The 20,853-nt window shown below is 44.8% G+C and overlaps 2 protein-coding genes across 19 annotated transcripts in view; both read right to left on the bottom strand.

Moving 5' to 3' along the window:
• Positions 1 to 12,319, bottom strand: part of LOC124203207 (voltage-dependent T-type calcium channel subunit alpha-1G-like) — a 34,847-nt gene extending 22,528 nt beyond the window's left edge. For 12 of the 17 annotated variants that reach the window (XM_046599891.1, XM_046599895.1, XM_046599892.1 and 9 more), the window contains exons 1-6: positions 9,627 to 12,319; positions 1,838 to 1,949; positions 1,620 to 1,753; positions 1,228 to 1,325; positions 944 to 1,121; positions 96 to 149 (exon numbers count right to left, since the gene is read on the bottom strand). In XM_046599891.1, coding sequence (XP_046455847.1) covers positions 96 to 149; positions 944 to 1,121; positions 1,228 to 1,325; positions 1,620 to 1,753; positions 1,838 to 1,949; positions 9,627 to 10,252 — 1,202 coding nt within the window. In that variant the 5' untranslated portion in view covers positions 10,253 to 12,319. Of the gene's footprint in view, positions 1 to 95; positions 150 to 691; positions 734 to 943; positions 1,122 to 1,227; positions 1,326 to 1,619; positions 1,754 to 1,837; positions 1,950 to 9,626 lie in introns of all 17 variants that reach the window. The other 5 variants (XM_046599901.1, XM_046599900.1, XM_046599889.1 and 2 more) reach the window with 2 other exon arrangements.
• A 3,454-nt stretch (positions 12,320 to 15,773) lies between these two features.
• Positions 15,774 to 20,799, bottom strand: LOC124203360 (spermatogenesis-associated protein 20-like). Of its 2 annotated transcripts, none has more exons than XM_046600113.1 (12): positions 20,659 to 20,799; positions 20,345 to 20,510; positions 20,048 to 20,267; positions 19,843 to 19,989; positions 19,449 to 19,775; positions 19,171 to 19,367; positions 18,898 to 19,099; positions 17,820 to 18,012; positions 17,471 to 17,648; positions 17,189 to 17,397; positions 16,864 to 17,063; positions 15,774 to 16,230 (listed from the first exon to the last, which is right to left on the bottom strand). In XM_046600113.1, the coding sequence occupies exons 1-12, from the start codon at positions 20,696 to 20,698 to the stop codon at positions 15,940 to 15,942; spliced, it is 2,370 nt and encodes a 789-aa protein (XP_046456069.1). In that variant the 5' UTR covers positions 20,699 to 20,799; the 3' UTR covers positions 15,774 to 15,939. The 2 variants fall into 2 exon arrangements, with proteins under 2 accessions (XP_046456069.1, XP_046456070.1); XM_046600114.1 differs by having other exon boundaries at positions 20,345 to 20,506; positions 20,659 to 20,780.
• Between the last annotated feature and the right edge of the window lie 54 nt (positions 20,800 to 20,853).

The raw sequence follows: 20,853 nt of genomic DNA, 5'->3' as shown, positions 1-20,853 counted from the left end.
GTTTTTTTTTTTTGCTCTTTTCTATCAACAAATTTGGCCACAGCAATTTAAATTTTAGTCAAGTTTTTTCGTGTAGTAGGTTTCGCTGCCAATACCTGTAATTGGTCTTGGGTTTGTAAAAGATGGGCAGAGTACGGTCGACGGTCGTGCTGTTAGAACAAGACCCAGATAATATGATTTCAACGGCTCTAAATATGTTAATTCACACTCGTCGGAATTGAATTATGTTTCTGACTTGTGGTGCTGTTACGTAATGTATCGTTAAGAAAAAATTAAATAAAGAAAACAAGTTGAATCACGAGACACACGGCACCAGACAATAATGACAAAAGCGGGTGTGTCAAGTTCTGGAAAAACAAAAAAATTCACGCGGGTGTGGACGACGACAGTAACAACAACTTTTGTGTTTTTTCGTCTGATTAGTTTTGTTTAGTTAACGTGAGTGCGTTGCATCACAACGTAAAGAAAGTGTGACGTTGCTGTTTGGGTTTTTGTTTTTTTAACCAGAATTAATTTTCGATCAAGAATTTAAAAACAAATTAATAAATTTCCGATGAAGGTGTTTAGTTGAAAAAGGGGACGATTATACCAAACTGTATGTGGCCGAGGGGGGAATGAAATTCGGGGGGTTAAAACAAGGAAAAAGAGAATAGCAAAATGAAAATCAATCAAATGGAATCGATTGGCTTACAGGGTCACCTTCACCTTGTCCGAATAGTACGGAGGCAATGTCCTGTATATATATATATGCATATTGGTGTGACATGTACTTGTAATTTGTCAGAAATCTTAGAAATTATCGTATGAACCACCTCATCATGAAATATACAAACAACAATAAAAACAGAAAGAAAAATGTGAACTGAATTTTTCTTTCTGGTGTCGAATGACATTGGAATTCACTTTGATGAAGACAAAATTGAAACAAAAATCGACCACTTACAAAGTGGGCGGTGGATGGATGCCCTTGGGTAGGTCGAGGTAACATCTCTGCCGGAGGATTCCGGCCCAGAGTTGAACGCCGACGATTCCAAAGATGAAAAAGACGAAAAAGCAGAGCAACAGGACATTGCCGAGCATGGGCAACGTGTCGAGCAAGAGCATCACCAATATCCTCATGCCTAAAAAATCAAGTTGGAAACAGACACACGCCATCAATAAATCGATTCCCTTTTTCGTTGTCATGTCACACAATAATAACAAACAAATAGACAACAAAAAACTTACTGGGTATCCGATTGATGGCCCTTAACGGTCGCAGGACTCGAATCGTTCGAATGGCCGACAAATTCATGTTCTCCATGTCCAGGCAATATTCCACCGCCCTGACAAATCACATTTCGATTCATGTTGGAACAAGTAATCACACTCAAAGTTTGATATAATTCAATACGACGACTAAAAAATTGAATTAAACAGAGCGACTGTCATGTGCAGACAACCGAAATATCCAACTCATTTCGTGAAACAAAAGAAGAGCGAGAGAAGGTGGGGTAAGAAAAAAACAGGGATGCCAATATTCGACAATGAATAAATGAATAAACAATTCAATTATTACTAATATAAATAATTTAAAAAAAAGGTAGATTACATCAAACGTGAAAAATTGAAAATGTTACCCGGCAACGACGATGAAGCAATCGAGTCTGTTCCACGTTTCTGCCAGGTAAGTTCCTTTGCCGTAGATTCCCATGGCGACCATTTTGATTGACATTTCCACGGCGAAGAAGGCGAAGATGAAATCGTCCAGCATCTGGGCGCATTAACAACAACAACAGATGATGATAAATTAAACATAGTTTGGTCTTATGCATATTTCACGGGTTGCTGTTGTTACCTGGAGGATTCTGCATCGATTGGTGTTGCAGACTTGGTCGATACACGGCTGGTACATGCCCAACGTGACGCAGTTGAAGAAAATGACGGCCATGCTGATCCTCTCGAACCACGTGTCGAATTTTCAAAGAGTTAAAGGAAAACAATTTCTTTCTCTTTTTATAGAATTAACTTTAAAAAAAATGTCGGTTGTGGTTAATAATTCTACTACTCCCGCTTTGGTCTCTCGGTCGTTACATCATTTCACATATGCACCGGATTTACACGGAAATACACGGGTTAGGAAATCCCAATTATGCAAATACCACCCATGTGCGGTATATGTCTGTATAGACTTCTCCCGTGTTTAATAGACTCTTTTGAACTTGGCGGAGAAAAGGAACAAAGATATTGTGTTAACGTCTAGTCGATTCTCTTCGTGGATGTACAACACACACACACCCACTGCTGGCACACGCTCAGCAGACCTCCATCCAGGGCAGGATGGAGGTTCGAATCCGCCAAGGGAAAGAGCTAGAGAGAGCTTGCTTTTATGATTCGTGCAACTTGAAGCTGCCAACATGAATATATGGATGGCACGCACGTACACATACATACACAGACTCCTGTCTACCAGTCTCTCTCTCTCTATACTAATACATGAGGTAGAAAGATATATAAGATTTATACATAACGACCCGTGGGCAAAAAGCAGCAGCGGCGGTGCTGTTTATCAATGAAAATGGGCCAAAAAGAAAAGAGAAAATCTCCGCGTGTGTGTCGGCATCTTTTGGTTGGATGACGTCAAAAGAAAGGAGCCCACAACGTCCGCTCCCGGGGAAAAAAAAGAAACAACAACGGCGCAATTTTCAAATGAAAACCCCAAAATAAAATTCCCTTTTTTTTTATTCAATGGCGCGCTTGTAATCATTTTCAAAATGAACCAAAGGTAAAATGACGACGACGACGTATCAAACTAAATATGCTGCTGCCAGTGCACATTTATGACTTTCCTCCCGCGATTGTGTGTCGTAATATTAATATCCTGCTGCGCATCTCCCAGCCACTTTCCGACTGGGTAAAAAAAGGAGCTGCTGAGATCTCAGAAAAACTTTATTGTCCGCTCTAGTACATAGAGATACGGTGAAAGTTCATCTTGTTATTAAATTGTATCGGACGGAGCCTGGGAAGGGCCGTAAAAGTTGAAAAGGATGTACAGAGAGAGATTCGATCGGAAATGCCCCCGGAGCAATTCTGGGTCCGTTGCTTTTGTTAAGATATTGTTCCCCTGTTGGGGGCTCTTTTATATATAGCGTGCATACATATATATTTGCCGCGCTGTGACTAATCCTCAGATTGATCCCCAACTTGATGACCTACCATTTGATGGAATCGTCCGTTTCCTTCCTTTTCTGTTTCGCCTCAATCTGTGGGACAAGAAATATACAACAAGTCGAGAGAGATGCATCAAAGATCGATATCCCCAGTCTACTACTGTTTCTCTCCCTAGCTCCATTACAAGTGCATATAGCTTTTAAAAAAAGAGAGAAAAGAATAGTTTATATATAGTAGTTGTTACGAGTGTATATCGAATGACTCTATGGCTGCTGGCTGGCTGGCTGCTACTTTGGTTTTGTTTCCTATATATCTTGGCTGCTGCCTGTTATTCCAACCGAGTGGAGCCGAAATTGAAATAGAAGAAGAAATAATAATAAAATTGAGAGGAAAAAAAGGAGGAACAGTTGGTTACAGTCCCGACACAAACTGCTACCACGATACGATTGATGTTCTTTTTTTGAACCGACTCTAAACAATCGATTAGTTTTCTCTCTCTTTCGCCACTTATTTTACTACCCCATACACGGGGGCCCCCACAATATGTCTGCCGTGGTGGTGGTGGTGGTGGGGTTTTGGTCCCACCCGCTTCCATCTCTGATTTAACGATGAATCTGTATTTATTGTGACGATGTCCTGTGTGTCTTATTATTGTTCTGCCGGCCAGAAGAGTTTCATTACATCTACGATAGAAGAAAAGCCGAAGGTTTATTTGAACGGCCTGCCGCCCGCTCTAGAGATGGCTGGCTGGACTTTCAGGCAGCTGCTGGACCGCTACTAATCTCCATCGATTGCTATCCAGCTGCGTCTACAGTTGGCCCAACAGTCAACAATGCTTGCGATCGTTACTCGCCCGAAGAAAAAGAAAAAAACGAAAATCAGTAGTAAACGGTTGGCGGGGAGGCCAATAAACATCAGCCCATCAACAACAAAAAAAAGAGGCCCCGGACCTCTAATCTAATGTGGAACGATCCTTTCAGGAGTCTACACATCCATCACACACACACACACCCAAAAAAAAAGACTCAAAAGGAAACAATTGCGCACTGATGAATCGGCAATATAACCGCATCAGCTTGGCTGGGCAAATTCTTCCGGGATTGCGTTTTTCTTTTCTACACCTTAACGAGTTTGCGCTTAATGAGGGGCCCTTCTTTATACTACGTCGTCATGCAGTGTTCTGTCGGATAATTCCTTTCGAATAAAATTCCTTATTCGCGAATAAAGAATAACATTATTCGTATTCGTTATTCGTCGAATAAATGACAGTTATTCGTATTCGTTATTCTTTATCTTTTAGAAAAAAATTATTCGTTGTCCGCGAATAACATTTCGAATAAATAAATCGAATCAATTTCGAATCAATGTTGCATTTTGGGATACTGTTTAAGGCACATTTAGCGCCAGCGCCACCTGTGGTGAGACAGAGGAAGACAACTTTTAGGGGGTTGAAGCTCCACCCCCATTGCTAGGGAAAGGAATTGCCTAGAGGGTGGTGCTTCAACCACCGAAATTTGTGTTGTAGCAAATTCCTAAGTTACACTAAGTGGCGCTATGAGTCATCACAAATCGCTATGTTGGGCATTAACTGGAAACTGGGTTCTGCAAAAATTTAAATTCCAATTAAATCTTAAATGTGGTAGGAAGCCAAGACCGAAAAACTTTTATTTTGTTTTTTCATAAATCAATTTCGTTTACCCATTCTCTTAAAACCTTTTACTAATTGATTAAAATCCGAAATTTTCTTATCTTATATTCGAAAATTTATTCGAAACTTTATTCTTATTCGTTATTCGTTATTCTATTCGAAAATTCGAATAAGACCCTTATTTTTATTCGTATTTGTTATTCGTCGAATAAATGAAAGTTATTCGTGATTCGACTACGCTCAAATCACGAAAAACCTTATTCGACAGAACACTGTCGTCATGGCAACGCCATCATCATTAGAGATGAATCAAACCAGAAATTAAGTTTCTTTTCATTTTTCCTGCCGTTCGGCCATGCGAGTGGTGCGTGACTGAAAGGCCGTGACCTGTTGCCCACAGCCTGGATGACAAGTGCAGGCTGGACATTCGACCCCCCTAGGCTACATATAGTCCGTCCAAGGATAAAAGGAATCCATCTTTTGAATAATAATGTCTGTGATGTAGAAGATAAGAGGAGACATGTTTGTTTTATCAAAACAATGAAAATAATTTCGATGACAAGAATCGAATAGAGACGACGACGAGAGTGATGGTCTACAGAGAATGGAATAAGCAGACACAACCATTCCATCTGCTGCAGTGAACCCAAAACTAAATAACAAAAATAAATCTGAAAATTCACCAATGGGGGGAAATAAAAGAAAAAAGGAATGAAGGAACGAACGAAATGAACCCCAGACATTCCCGAGCGCCTTTGGCTGACATCATCATTCCAAAGTTGATGGAATAATAAGGAGCCAAATGTTGTATACTCCCAGGAGCAGCCGCAGCATCAGCCCAAAGATAAAAAGGTTAGACAGTGTGTATATGGGATATAGATATAGCTTGTCTTGTTTCTTGTGGCTGCAACCAAACAAACAACAGATAGGCCTTTTTTCCAACTTTATCTCTTTCAATTCAAAATTATCAAAGAGAAAAAATGAAATGAATAAAGCCAATTTTCACCAAAAAATTTCGTTTACAATTAATCCTTGGATATCACATGAAAGAAACTCTCGTCTCGACTCATTTGATTGTCCGGTCGGTTGATTATTACAGTCGACACTTGAATAAAGAAAGAGAGAAATGATGGCGGGCCGAAGGTTTTTCTGGTGACATCCGCAAGTGCACGGATTGATTCGTTCGTCATCAGCCAATCCGCCAGATAGATTTTTTTTTCCTTTTTTGGGTGGGGGCTGGTGAAGTGCTTGGGGTGAAAAACGGTATAATCATCAAAGACGGGCCAAAAAGAGATTCTTATAGACGGGCTGGACACTGGCGCTATTATCTCCGAGGAGGGGCCTCTCTTTCATTTCGAATTGGTCATTTGGAAACTGGCCAAAATATTGTCGACGACTGTGAATCGACCAAAAAGGCACATCTCCTGCGAGACACGTGCACCAAGGGGTTAGACAGTGAAAGATGGCCGGCCCTTTGCTGGGCTGGACTCGACAAAAGAAAAAAAAAGTGGGGGTGGGGAAAATGTCTTGTGCCAGCCGGATGCGCGCCTGCAAGTTTGCCACTCGAGTGGTCTCACGTCCGCCCGCCGACGCCGCCGCCGACGACGACGGGGCTTTGAATTGGCGACAAAAATCAAAAGAAATCCAAAATGGCCCATCGCCGATTTTTTTTCCGACGTATCGTCAAACTCAAAGTCGCCCATTTAGAGCGACTTATTGTCTTTTTCTTCTTCTTCTCCTAGACATCAGCAACCAATCAAAGAACAGAAAAAAAGGAGGGGGGAATGTAATAAGGAGCGAAGGAGATCAAGGGCTTCTACTCTTTCTCACACGCTCTTCCTCTTATTATTACGGTCATTATTACGCCCGTCGGATGGATGAGTCGACGAGAGAGAAAAAAAAAAAAAAACTTCTTTTTTTTCGATGCGCCGGAATCGATCCGGCCTCATTAAGTTTTTTTTTTTTGGTGTGTGTGTGTGTTTTAAAAGCCCCACCAATTTTCACTGGCGTTCAAACATCGAGAGGGTTTTTATTTTTATTTTTATTTTTTTTTTAATCCATCTACCTTTGGCATCTTTCAAGAACTTTGCAGGTATCGATCCTCTGATTCGGGATTTATCCAATCCCGTTTGTTTTTTGTGAACGATTGCGTAGCGGCAGTCGCATTACTACTAATGGAGGGCTAAAACTCGGAATTGGAATCACTTTTTATTATGGAGGAATTTTACTTGGAATCACCTAACAATTTCAAATCCCCTTTTCAGACAGAATGGATTGATTCCCTCATTAAAATGGAAAGGTCAAATGGGTTTTTTTAAAGTTGATACCATCAAATTTAACTTGGATTAAACTTGTTTTTTTTTTTTCGGGGGGTCGGTGGAAACGAATGAAACGGCCAATCAATAGAGAGATCGTTTTTCGTCCCATCTCCTCGTCATCGTCGCAATCTCGTCTATTCCCATTTGGCTATGTATTTCGATCCAGCACGGACGTGTAGAGAAGGAAAAAAAAAATATGCGGGCCAGCCTTTTTGTGTGTGTGTGTACGTGTGTCCGACTCAAATATTTACACTGGGTACGGGACGGGCCAGCAGCACAGACCCCCTCTCTCTTTGTGTGTGTGTTGGGCAGATGATGATGACCACGGGAACGAAGGGCGGGCAGAAATAGAAGTTGCGCCAACGGGCAAGAGCAGCAGCAGCAGCTCGAAAAGATATAAGGACCAACTAAGAAAGAAAAAAATTTCTAGTTTTCTCAAGTTGTTTTCTCAACTTCTTTTTGGTCTTTTGCCCCCACGCGCTGCTGCTGCTGTTGTAGAGCGAAAGTCGCTGCTGTCGAAGCTATTTGCCACTCGACACAATTTCAAAACCCCGGCGGCCATTTGACTATTGTCTCGCCGGGAGAAAAGAGAGAAGATCAAAATCGCCACTCCACCAATTTCGATCCTGGGCGACAGAGAAAAAAGGTTCACGTACTCTCTTTCTCTATGCTAATAGAATCCGCGCTGGTCCTCTCGGCGAAACTGCACACAAGTAAATAATCTACCGACCAAGGAAAAGAAAAAAAGGAAACGCATTTGATATCGAGCGTGCACAGCTCCTGTGTGTATCGTCAAGGGCCCCACCCAAAAAGGATCGACGCTCGTGCAATCCTCGGGTGGCTTTTATAAAATTATTTTTCTTCTTCTTCTTCTTCTCTGTCATCTTTAAAGGAAATATTGTATATCGAAAATGCGCTTGTTTCAATGCCAAAAAAAGGAAGAAAAAAAAAGTTTGGGAGGCAAAAGAGAAACTGTCTGGGGCCAAGAGGGACGAACAAGACAGGATCGTTTTTCCTAGCCAAAAAGGATGGGTCGACGAGGACGGTGTCGAGCTTCCCCTCCCCCCCTTTTTCATCGGCCAGACATTGAAGGAATGTCCGACCATCACTCGGCCGGGATGGTATAGCCAACATTTACGTGCATGTATAGGGCATTTTTTTATTTTTCTTACAAGGATCGAGGTGGATCTGGAATAATAAAGGCCGAGTAAATAATGCCGGGGGACATCTCCAGCAATTTGGCAAACAAACACTGTCACGTTTAGTATTTATATACGGGGGGAATTGTCTACATCCAGCAGGATTTTTGTTTTTTTGTTTTTTCGACTGGGCCAAACAAATGGGATTAGACCGTGGCATTTTCGGCTGGAATATCACGAAGATGATGGAGACATACGGACGAGACTACGCATAGACGCTGGCCAAGAAAAAGAAAACGATCCTCGTCAACGGCTGGACGTCTGATGGCCGCTCTCCTGGATCGTCAAATCGACTGATGATCTCAGCGGAAAAGAATAAAAATAAAAGATCCTTCCATTTGGTGGTAGGATATAGAAAATGATGAAAAAGGCGGATTTTCGACTGGATTCAGCATAATGCGATTTTTTGATTGAACCGGGACGGAGAACACACACACAAAAAAAAAACGTCACCCAAGGCAAAATGTGTGCGGAGGCGACAACGTGACGCGATCCAGCGCTAGATAGAAAAAGGAGGATTTTTTTTCTTTTTTCGATTCAAAAGAAAAAAGAGGATGGGTGGGTGGTTATATCCGACTATTATTTCGAACGACGGCCGAACCAATCGCGGATCGGTTGTATAGACACGGTTGCCAAGTTTTTCTACGCGATGCTCCCCCGAATCCGGATGGAAATGGCAGGAAATGAGATGCGCCAATCCAGCGACTTTACGCAGTCAAAATGGGTAAGAATATTAGAAGCTCAGAGACATTCTCTCTCTTGACTTATTCCGGACGGAATTCCTTTCCCTTTTTTCAAATTTTCAAAAAAACGGCGTTGTCATGGAAACCGGATTGATGCGGAGCCATCTCGATGCGCATCGCTTATTAAAAAATAGTTCGATTATTACGTCAACAAACGGGATACTGTACACTGCGGGAATAGATACCCCCCGCCAAAAAAACACCTACGGCGGGAAAAGAAAGAACATCCGTCTAAAGTTACAAGAAATCAAATCCGCCGGAAGAAAAAAAGATTTTGAATCGAAATGATGCGCGGGAAGAGAAAGGAAGGATTTCAAAAGGGAGAGAAAGTCAATACTTTGGTGTGTGTCGGATGCGCTCACCTGTCGGCCATGTTTGTCCACCATCTGTCACACGCACACACACACACACACAGGAGGACTATCCGCCCGCCAAAGGAGAACCGAGTCGGGATCAATAGAGATGATGATGATGATGACGACCAACAAAGCGGGAGCTCGCCATTTAAATCGACTTAACTTGAATCTAATTAAGACAACAACAATTTCCGAAATCAAAAAAAGGATATGGATTGGTGATCATCCGCAAGCAAAAGCTCCTGGGCCGGCTGTACTGGGTCATGAACCCCAAAGTGACGGGCACGAATCCTGGAAAGGGTAAACCATCATCTTCTTCATCTTCTTCTTCTTCTTGGCCATCAACTTGATCCTCTTCTTCTTCTTCTTCTTCTTCCTCCACTTCATCATCCTCGTCTTCCTCCTCTTGCTCCTCTTCCAAATCCTCCAGATCTTCGTCCACCTCCTCAGAGTGGTAGCCGGAATAGTAGAGGACGTCGTCTCCTCCGCCACCGGCTTCTACTCCTCCTCCGTAGTCGGGCCCAGCAGTAGACGGACTGCACTCGATGTAAACGCTGGGCGGCGTCCTCGTTGTTTCTGGCTGCTGTTGTTGTTGTTGTTGAGGCTCCACTTGATTGTCCGTCGTCGGCGACTGCTGGACCGTGTCGTCGATGACAAGTTCAGGACGGGCGACGGCCATCGACGGCTGCGGTGGCGGCAGGAGCAGCAGCAGCCGTAATGATGTCGGCGATGATGGCCGGTTCTTGGTCGTGATGACGGGCGATTTGTCTGCCGTTGCCGCCGCCGCTGGATCGCCTCCTCCCCCTTCACCTACTTCATCTCCGACCCGACGATCCATCACATCGACTGTCGTTCATTGGGGGAAGAAAAAAAAAACTTTCCAGGGCCGGAGCAACTTTCTTCTTCTTCTTCTTCTTGATGGTTCGATCGTCTTTTTTATCTTTTTTTCTTTTTTTTTATCTTTTTATTCCTTGATTTCCTTCATTCCGCCCGCAACACGCGCCGACCGGCCTGCTGAGAGGTTCGCCGAGGAGCAAACAAGACTCTGCCCGATGGCACAGAGCACACGCACCGCGATAACACACACACACACAACGCACAACCCACACACAAGACCACCAGATATATCGAAAGAAACACACCTTAGATATATATATATTTCCAGGAGCGCATACACACACTTTGCACACACACACACACACTCACGCACACACACAGGGAGAGAGAGCACAGAGAGAGGCTGGCGGCTCCTTATGACATTGCGGTCGTTATCGAATCGGAGATGTTGGGTGTCTTGTGTGTGTGTTTCTTATTTCTCCCTGGGCGGAATTTCTTTTTCTTTTTGGGATTTTTTATTTCTACCGTCAAGTAGCGCCGAAAAAGAAACGAAAAAGGGGGAAAAGAGAGAAACACAAACCTTTTTTCTTCTTCTTCTTCTTCTTCTTCAGCCACCCCAAAAAAACAAACACAAACAAAAACAAAAGAAGAAAAACGAACAAATAAACGCCGAGCGGAAACTGCGCGGACGGATGGGGAAACAATCAAATTCGCCCGATTCTTTTGGGGGGGTTTCGGTTTCTTTCTTCAGATGTTAGAAGAACGAAATGCACTAGACGATTTTCAAAAAATAAACGCCACCCGAAATTGTTAGCCCATTTTTATTGGCGGGAATTTCAAATTGAGTAAAATTCGAAAAAAAAACCGGCCCGTTGGTTCGTTCGTTCCTCGTCACTCACACACTTTAGCGACGCACTTGCACGTACATCCGGTCCACCACACGTAATATTTTCCCTCCTTTTGCACTTTTTTAAAAATATTTATCAACTTCCTCCACCAGAGGAAAAAAAAAAGAAAAAAAAATTGGTCGAGTCTGTAAATGTCTGGTCGGTCGGTCGGTCGGCCTCTTGTATCACATGGGAAAAACGAAGAAACGACACGGAGGAAACCCAAAAACGGACTGGTGTTGCCGGCAACGGACGCAAGCACACGTCGACTGATCCGCTTTCCGGACTGTTCCCACTCTTTTTCTCCCACTATTCTCTCCACCTCCTTCCCTCCCCACCTCTCTCTCTCTATTTTCTAACCCCCCCCCCCCCCCACCCCACATACATACACACAAAGGCGAGAGCACACAGGAGAAGCGGAGAGAAAAACGGAAGGGAGGAGCGGGCCGGATTTCAATGCGCCGCCGTACCATTGCGCAACTGTTTTCACTTTGGTAAAAAGAGAAAAAGTTTTTCTTACCGTTTCTTCTTCTTCTTTTTAACTAATAAAAACGCCCTCCCCACACCGCCAAGAAGAAAGGTGGGAGGAGGTGGGGAGGTGTGTGTGCTGTGTGTAATGATGAAAATCAGTCGATGAAGTCATCTCAAACTATTCCGGCCGGAATGTTGTTGTGTCTTGATACGTAACTTGGAGAGAGATTGGCGGAACGAGGTCAAAAATCAAAATCAGAAATTTTTAAAAGTTTTAGACATTAAAAAAAAAAAAAGCGAATAACACACACACACACACACAAAGTCCAGTGCGCTAGTACCGGAATGTTTTGTTTGGGTTTTTGAGTTCTTCTTTATACTCTTTTTAGGGAGGAGGTGGACGCTCGGTCTTCTGGTCCGTGCCAATCAGCCGTCGTCCGGCTAATTTTAGGCATCAACATGGCCGCGCATTCCCGCTTGTCCGTGCGCTGCTGTTACACCATCTAATGCGCCTCTCTGTGTGTACATCGTCTCTCTCTCTATATAACCCATTGGATTTTTTAGAAACTCCTGTGCACTAGAACAAATCCCCACAGGCCACTAGGAACAACAACAACAACCCCTCCCCAAAAAAAGAAAAGATTCCGGAATGTGGATGGAAAATTTCCCCTCTCCACCGATGTGTACAGTGTACTGGTGGAGTTCATCGGCGACTGACATTTTCAAGTGCGGGCCACGATTCTCTTCACACACAAATCTCTGGCGCTCCTAACGAAAAAATAATAATAAAAAAAACATTTCAACATTTATCGCATCGAAGAAGAAGCTGAGAGAGTCGACAATTTTCTAGGTCAAGTCTCTTCTTCTTTCTTCCTCCTCTTTTCTTTGGGCTTGGTATAGTGAAACACAAAACAGCGGCGCGGGGGGTTAGACGTCGTTGGGGGGGAACAGAGAAAAGTGGTAAGGAGACAAGCGCACGGAGAGAGCGAAGGAGCGAAGGAGAGTGGAATAGTACGTGCGCCTTTATGGGTCGACAGCTTGTCTATATTTAAAACATGGAGCAATTCCGGTACCTAAGAGGGAGCGAGAACAAGAAGAACAAAGAGAAACAAGGAGCTCAGCAGGAGCAGCAGCAGCAACAGCCGGTCGAAAAAGGCGGAAAAAAAAGATTTGTCAATGTTTTTTTCCCAGTCAATTCGAGCGTGAATTCTAACAGATACTACGCACAGGCGTCAATAATTGGCCAAGCAAATGGCGACACATTCCGGACGAGTTTCCACGGTCACTGGCAAACAAATTCCATTGACAAATTTCCAATTGGTGTGGAGGGAGGACCAAAAAATCACGGCCCAGCAATTCACTCAAGGACAGCACGGCCAAAATATTTGTGCCCGGACATTCCTTGGCATTCTCGTCATCGTCCATCTCTCGCTTGTAATACTACACGTCGCACAGCTGTTGGGTTGCGGGCAGACTCAAAACTTTTCGGTGATGAGTTGGTGGAGAAAAAAATCTTTGTCGCCCGCCGGTTGAAACATTCGTCCAGCATTCGACGGGAGAACGACGAGCCGTTAAGTTAAGCGCCGTCGGTTATTTCTTTTTATTAGAGCACTTCATCACGTCCGTCGTTTTTCCAATAAGCCACATTTCGACACTTTGGGGGCCGTCTCCCGTCTGATTTATGCATTAGCATATAACCGACGTTTATCGGCGCTTTGGTCGAAGCCCAAATGTCCTCCAATGAATCAAATGTTACGCAACTTTTTCTCCTATTACGTTTGAATTGGCGTCGATGGCGGGAGCAGGAGCAGGAGCAGCCTGGAGCGATTCCAAGCTTTGACTTTTGCAGTCGACCCCTCCGATTAGTTAATGAGTCAACTCACTTGTTATATCACACACACGCCGGACTACTGTGAGCACTGCTGCTGGCCATTCGTGAAATGTTATTTAGATTCTTTTAGCTCTTCTTTTGTTTGATGGCAAAGAAAACAACAGAGGAACAACAGAGGCTTGTAGCCAATCCATTGCACGTCTCATTGACTCATTTGTGGAACGTTACCAAGTTTCTCCCCCATTGTTATTTCTTTTTTCGCCCGAGTTGGGATTACAGCAACAACAACACACATTGGCTCCGACCAATCACCGCAACTTGTGTGTGTGTGTGTCACCTGATGATTTTTATAGAGCGTGACGTGATGTGTAACAAACAAAATGTCTCATTTTTCCTCATTAACATTTTTGTCTTCCAGCTCCTTATATAATTAACAAAAATTTACCCGACTTGTAACAAGGACGTGGACCCCCCCCCCCCCCAGTCGTTATTTTGGCACACGAAAATTATTAGCCAAGAAAAATAAACATTTTTAAAAAAAGAATTGAAAAAAAAAAGGAAATATTAAACCTGGGCGTCGTCGATCGATTCATCTTGTTATTTTCTCCTCTTCCAGGATGAGTCGACTTGGGTTGTTTTATGCATAGAGCTTTTTTGTCTCTCTCCCTTGTTGGGTTTATCTCTTCGGCAACTGCGCGCGGCCCATTGTTGGTTCTCTTCTCGTAATCATTTCGACGAATCAAGGAGCGACACGGTGGAAAAAAGGGGGGGCCTCAAATGTTGAAGGAGCATCTCCTCATTTCGATCGTTTTCCATTTGTAATTTGATTTTGTTTTTTTGTTTTGTTTGGTTTTCTTTTTTACCTTTTCTTCTCCTTGACGAGAACGTCATTGTTTCCGTTAGTATAGTCGTTGCCGGTTTGCTTCCGTCGCCTGGATGAATCATAAAAGGAACTTTTTATCTTTAATTTTTGATTATTTTTTCCCTTTTGACCCGACCAAAAAGAGAAAAAGGAGAGAGAGAGAGAGAGACGGAATGATAAAACACGGAAAGACACGATGAGGCCCGGGTTGGCCAACCCCAGAGACTTTGAGATTCTCCTTTTCCACGTACACCGCACTGTCTTGAATGGAGGTAGGAGGAGGAGGCTGGATGCGCCGATGGATGCGGTGTGTGTACAGTACACCATCACGATCGAGATGGCCAGGGAATTGAGGTAGAAGTTCTCTTTTCACGGGGATATTCTTCTATTCTTTTCTCTCTTTTTTTATTATTATTTGTTTCCAGTTCCTTTTTTCTTCTTTGTGGCTGAACTGACGCTGTGTGTGTGTGTGTATCTGCCGGTGCATACATACAGCATCGATTGAATACGAGTGGGGTAGGGTGGGAGCGAGGTACGTCGAGGAGCTGGAGGCGCGTGCCGCTCGTTGACGTACCTCGCTCTATATTGGCAAAAGGAGAGCCAGCCGAGTTCTTCTGTATGTCTCTCTAGTCTCTCTCTTCCATCCGACGACGACACACCTGCTGATGGTAGTTCGATAATGCGGCCGGAAAAGTCACGTAGCAGCTAGAAATGGTCGCCCGCTCTTATTCGTCCCTCCTCCTCCTCCTCCGGGGGGGCTATAACATGGATTTGAATGGCGATCGAATTCCGTCGCTCGATTTGCATTCGATTCCGTGTTTCTCTCTCCCCTTTTCACGACGCTGGTCCGACAGAGAAATCCAAAGTAAAAAAAAAAAAAAAAAAAAACGGAATAAAATATTGATGCAACTCCTCCTCCTCCCCTTCAAAAAAAAAGGGGGTGGGCACAAAAAGAAACGGCAGCGTAATGCACCGTGAATAAATAATACAACGAGAAGAAACTCGGAGGGAGCTAAAGAAAAACGGGGGGCGCACGGAGGAGAGAATACGGAGAAAAACGGAAGCGACACACACACACAAGAAAGAAAAAAGGGAGCAGCCGGAGGAACACACACATACACACACCGACTCCAATAGCTTTTGTCATTGGTGCTGGGCCATCGATCAATTTCCTTTCACCGGGTTAGTGTGTATAGCACAGCCCACCCCCAACCCCCCTCTCGAGCTATACCTCAATCATGTCAGCGGGCCACGTTGTTGGCGGTTATCATTCAGCCAAAGAAGAAGAAGAAGAAGAAGAAGAAAAAAGGAATACTTAAATTTTCTCTCTCTCTTTCTCTCCCAGTACACAAAACGGAAACTTTACAAGCGAAAATAGACACTGGCGCCGGCCGCCAGGTCAACTTTGCGGTCGATATATTTTACGATAGACGTATACGTACGTCGAGCAATTTTATCCGGCGATTTCGAATACATTTACAAGTTTTCTTTCTATTCTCTCTCTCAAATACATTGCGGTTAGTATTTCTATGTATATAAGAAATGGAAGAAGAAAAAGCATTTGGAGAGTCCGTTGTGTATCGCTGCTGGGCGCAAAAAGGAGAAGAAAGAAAGAACGAAAGAAAAAAGGATCAATGTCAGTTCGAGTTAAGCAACTGTCGTAAATCCTCTGGGGAATCAACGGGAGCCGAGCAGGATCGATTTCGGCAGAGGTAAGCAGCAGCGGCAGGAGCGTCGGCCACGTCACCTCCTTTTAGGGGCGGTTTCATAGCCGCTAATGACGGCCTACGACTGGCCAAAAAGGAAGAAGAAGAGCTGGACGGATCGAAACGGATCACCACTTGACCCAGTAAGGATTTGCGGTGCGTCACGGCTTCTCTGAAGAGCTGATGGCCGACATTTGACGATCTGGGACCCACAATCACCACCTAATCGAAGAAACAAACACAAAAAATTAGAAACTCGAAAAAAAGAACCGGAAAAAGGAAATCTGACGATTGCACGCACGAACGTATTAGGATAAGCCAGCCCCTCCCACGCCCCGTTCGTGACTTGACCTCCTGGCTGACGTATCTAACCATCCCGCACAGTCAATCCGATAGCCAAAAAGAAGAAAAACACACAGACAGACAGACACACAAAGTAGGCGAAAAAGAACCTGCACGAGGAAAGAAATTATCGATCGCCAGCGTCACGGACAGGAGAGAGCGGGAGGTCATTAAATGGGTTTCCTTCTCTGCCTTTTTTTTCTTCTTCACCTTGATCCTACCCACCCCTTCTCTCTCTCTCTCTTCCGGCTGCGCACGAAAGGAGCCGATTACAACAAAAAAAAAACCCGTCCTCCTAACGAGAGTTATACGAGGTCATCAGATGGCCTGGTGTATAATGTCAACTCGACTCTTTTTCCATGTTGTGTGTGTGTTTGTGTGTGTCCTGTGTAGGCTGCCGGATCTGCTTTTGTTTTTGTTTTACCGACTGTTGAATGGGGAGGGGATTGTGTCTTTTCTTTTCTTCCAAAATATATAAAAGGGACCGGAAGGCTTTAGATGACGTCTATATACCTCGGTCGGCGATCCTTGGTGGAGCTGCAGGGCGGCCACCATTTCGGGCAAGGAGACGGGGATTTTGGCCAGCCGATCTTGGAACAGGCACAGGGTACGTCTGGCTTGATCGCGATAGTCCTCTCGATCGACCGCAACGGCTAGCCGTTCCAGATTGCCCACAGCTATCGAATTGCCGGATGGCTCGGCTCCATCTTGTTCTGGATCAAAATATAACCAACAAAAAATCCGCCGTGAATAGTTCGGTAACAGGTCAGGTCGGGCCCAAATCTCAAGCCGAAAAAAGAAATAAATCCCAATCGGATTCGATTAGATTTATACGTACCTTCCTTGAGCCGGATCAGGATACTGGGATCGCCGGCCGCCGAGCTAAAGTATCCGCCCTGCGACGCGTCCCAGAAGAGTTGGTTTTGTTTCTGTTGTAATTCGTCGGCCCATTGGATCCATTTCTCGTCCTGACAGGCCGTGTACAAGTCCAGCAGTCCACGAATGACGAAAGCGTAATCATCGAGGAATCCTCCAATCGGCTCGGCACTGACGGAATTGAATTAATTCCGACCCAAATTAACTCGAAAAAAAGAAAAAAAAGGAAAAAAGAGACTCTCACTTTTGAGAGACGGCGTCTTGTTGGCCGTCGCCGCCGCGGTAGCAGCTGCGCAAGAGGCGTCCACTTTGCCCGTCGTAGAGATGCTGGCGCACAAACTCGGCTGCTTTGGCGGCCCTCTCGACGTAAGTGTCTCGGCCGAGAATCTGGCCGGCTCTGGCCAAGGCCGAGATCATCAAACCTGCGATCCCGTTTTCATATTATTTTCAGTCGAAAAAAAGGAATGAGGGTAACAAGGAAGACGGACGCATTAGCGTCACATCCAGCCCGTCTCGTGGCTCGGGAGTGGGGGGAAAGACGGCCCTAAATTTTTCCTCTCTCGGCGGCAGCAGCAACGAGGAGTGAGACTTACCGTTCCAACTGGCCAGCATTTTATCGTCAAGATGTGGACGTGGTCTTCTTTGGCGGGCCTCCCGCATTGTTGATAAGGCCGTCTCCAGCAACTCCCGCAAAACGTCCATTGATAATCCAAACTTGGCCGCCGTTTCCTCGTCGCTCCCGCGAATAATCAGGACGTTCTGGCCCTTGAGCTCATCATGTGGATCCTGCCCGAGTTGCCCAGTGTGCAACAACAACAACCAAGAAAGAAAAAAGAGCATTAGATAGGTATCGACTCATTGATCGGATAAAAAGTATAAAAGTCTAGCCGACCCCCCCACCCTCTCATCCGTCCGTCCGTCCGTCCATCCTTTGGCCTTTTTTGAAAGAGCAAATAAAATCGTCAAAGTAGACGGGCGAAAGTGGTAAGCACATGCCAAACGACTCTTGTCCAAGACCTGCTGGTAGACAAAAGAGCCTGTCGCTACTATACGGGGGTGATAAACAAACGTTTTATTGGGAGGACCGAAAGAAACCCAACGACGCTGGCCTCTATCTCTGTCGAGAACCCCAAGTGAAATAGAGGGGAGACGGCCAGCCCCTGAGCTGGAGGATACGATAGGACAGGACGACACAAGGCAAATACAAAAAAACAAACAAGGAGAAGGTTCATACGACAGAGAGCGCGGGGATGAAGAAGGTCCGGCCCGTCATAAAAAGGGTCACGTCCACCAGAGGAGGAGGCCGAGCTCCTAGTTTGGCGAATTTCCAGGGAAAGAGGTTCTTAACTGAGGAGAGAGAGAGAGAGAGTTGGGTGGAACAGTTACGGAAGGGGAGAGAGAAAGGGCGAGGCTTTCACGTCGCAGTCTCTTTCATCCGCCATGTCGACTGCAAATGTCCGGCAGGATAAAGACAGCGGGCCCTATAAAAACTTGTTCTTTTTCTTTTCTCTCCTTTGGCCACCAATGGTCTGGAGATGATACATCAACTGATTGAATATCTTTTGGCTCGTTCACCGACCAACGCCGATCCCGACTTTTACAACGGGATGATGGAACGGAAGGATGCGCGCGGTGGTATCTGGCCCCCTCCATGAATAAGAATAAACGGACCTGATAGGGATCCACGTTGCCGCTGGGTCGGATGTCAAAGTGATAGCAAACAATGTCGGACACTGTGACATCCGGCCCGACTTGAGACGGAGCCGGTTGCGAAGCCAAAACTGACTGGATTTCTTTGTGGCTCCACACACAGAAGGCTCCTTCGCGCTTCTCGTCCGATCCGGTTTCCGGATACGAATCGGCGTCCTCGGCGCTGTTAAATTTAGCATTCGCGGGGTGACCAAAAAATTTACATGTTAACAAAGAGAGTGACAAAAGAGATACCTATAAAATCCGCCGGATGGATCGCTCAGATCGTTGCTAACGTAGGTGAGGATATCGCTGGCGACTCTGGCGAAATCTTGGTCTTTTGTCAAAAGATAGGCGTCGGTGTAAACGAGTGCTAGCTGGGCTTGGTCGTAGAGCATCTTCTCAAAATGGGGCACGTGCCATTTCTCGTCGGTCGAGTAACGAGCGAAACCCTGGGCGCCGGAGGCGGAGGAGATGAGGCAAAAATAAACATGTTTATGGATCCAAATGTATCGAACAAAGATCTAATTTACCAGACGGACGTGATCAAAGATCCCTCCTTTGGCCATCATGCGCAGCGTGTGGAGGCAAATGTCCAGGGCCAGGTCGCTGTCGGCTGCGTCGTCGCTGAGAACGTGCCAGCGCAGCAGGAGGTTCATGTTGACCGGTTGCGGGAATTTCGGAGCTTTGCTGAAACCGCCGAATTTTGGCTCGTAGCTGCCTCGCAACTGCTGGAAGCAGAGATGGCCGCAGTCAAAGGCGCTAGGCACTTGATCTCCACTTCCCAGCGTGGACGATCGTGCCAAAGCAGTCATGATTTTCTCGCCGGATGCCTTGAATTTCCCGGGGTTTTCTTTCCACTGTTATATAAAAAAAAGTTTAATGCCTGGGAAATAAAAACAGAGCTGATTAAACAAGAGTTGGCACCTGCTCAGCCAGGGATTTCAAGATTGTTTTGAAACCAGGTTGGCCATAGTATCGGTCATCAGGAGGATAGTAAGTGCCCCCGTAAACTGGTTTAAGTTCTGGGGTCATCCAAACACTCATTGGCCATCCACCACGGCCTGTGATGGCCTATTGCATAACATGAGAAGGATTAAGTGGTCTAATAATGAAATCTGGTAAATCTCACCTGAACGAAGCTCATGTACATTTTATCAACATCTGGTCTTTCTTCTCTGTCGACTTTAATGTTGATAAATTCAGAGTTCATCAGCTCTGCAACATTTTCATTCTCGAAAGATTCCTTCTCCATGACATGGCACCAGTGACATGTTGAATATCCGACTGACAGAAATATCAACTTGTTTTCTTCTTTTGCCTTTTTTATAGCTTCTTCACCCCATGGATACCTTCACCGTAAAGGAAATGATAGTGTTAGTGAAATACACTTAAAGTAGTAGTCTATGAAATACAAATATAGGCTAACCATTGAACTGGATTGAATGCATGTTGTAAAAGGTAAGGTGATTTGGATTTGATGAGCTGATTTGGGTCATGTTTATGACATCCACCAGCACTGGACGAAAGGGCCATTCTTGTTGCAAGTTGTGTAGTAAATTTTGAATAAAATGCAGGATGTTTCAACAGCCTGCCTTCAAAAATTCAGAAACTAATTTTAGAAAGCGGTAAAAAAACCACAGACGATAAATAGTCGATTTTATACAAATGACGATGTTGGAAAATAAAACAATAACGCTGTCAAAACGTTGCACAAGAATTCTTTGGAAAAACCGGACTTACCTGCTCTATCTAAGAAAACGTTTGCACATTTGAATAACATAATATTTCTGCCGAAAGCCTAGAGCGTGGCCGTGGCTGAAATTATCATTTCGTGTTTACATTCGACGTAGCAGACGAAAACATTTGAGTTGAAAGAATTTTAAGGTACGGCCGCACAATGGCGCCACTCCCGCCGGTGGTGATTAATCCCGGGAA

This window comes from Daphnia pulex, chromosome 9 (genome assembly GCF_021134715.1).
Source record: "Daphnia pulex isolate KAP4 chromosome 9, ASM2113471v1".
Classification (NCBI taxonomy): domain Eukaryota; kingdom Metazoa; phylum Arthropoda; class Branchiopoda; order Diplostraca; family Daphniidae; genus Daphnia; species Daphnia pulex.
The sequence above is the reverse complement of the archived record's forward strand: the minus strand, read 5'-3'. Positions and strand labels throughout refer to the sequence as shown.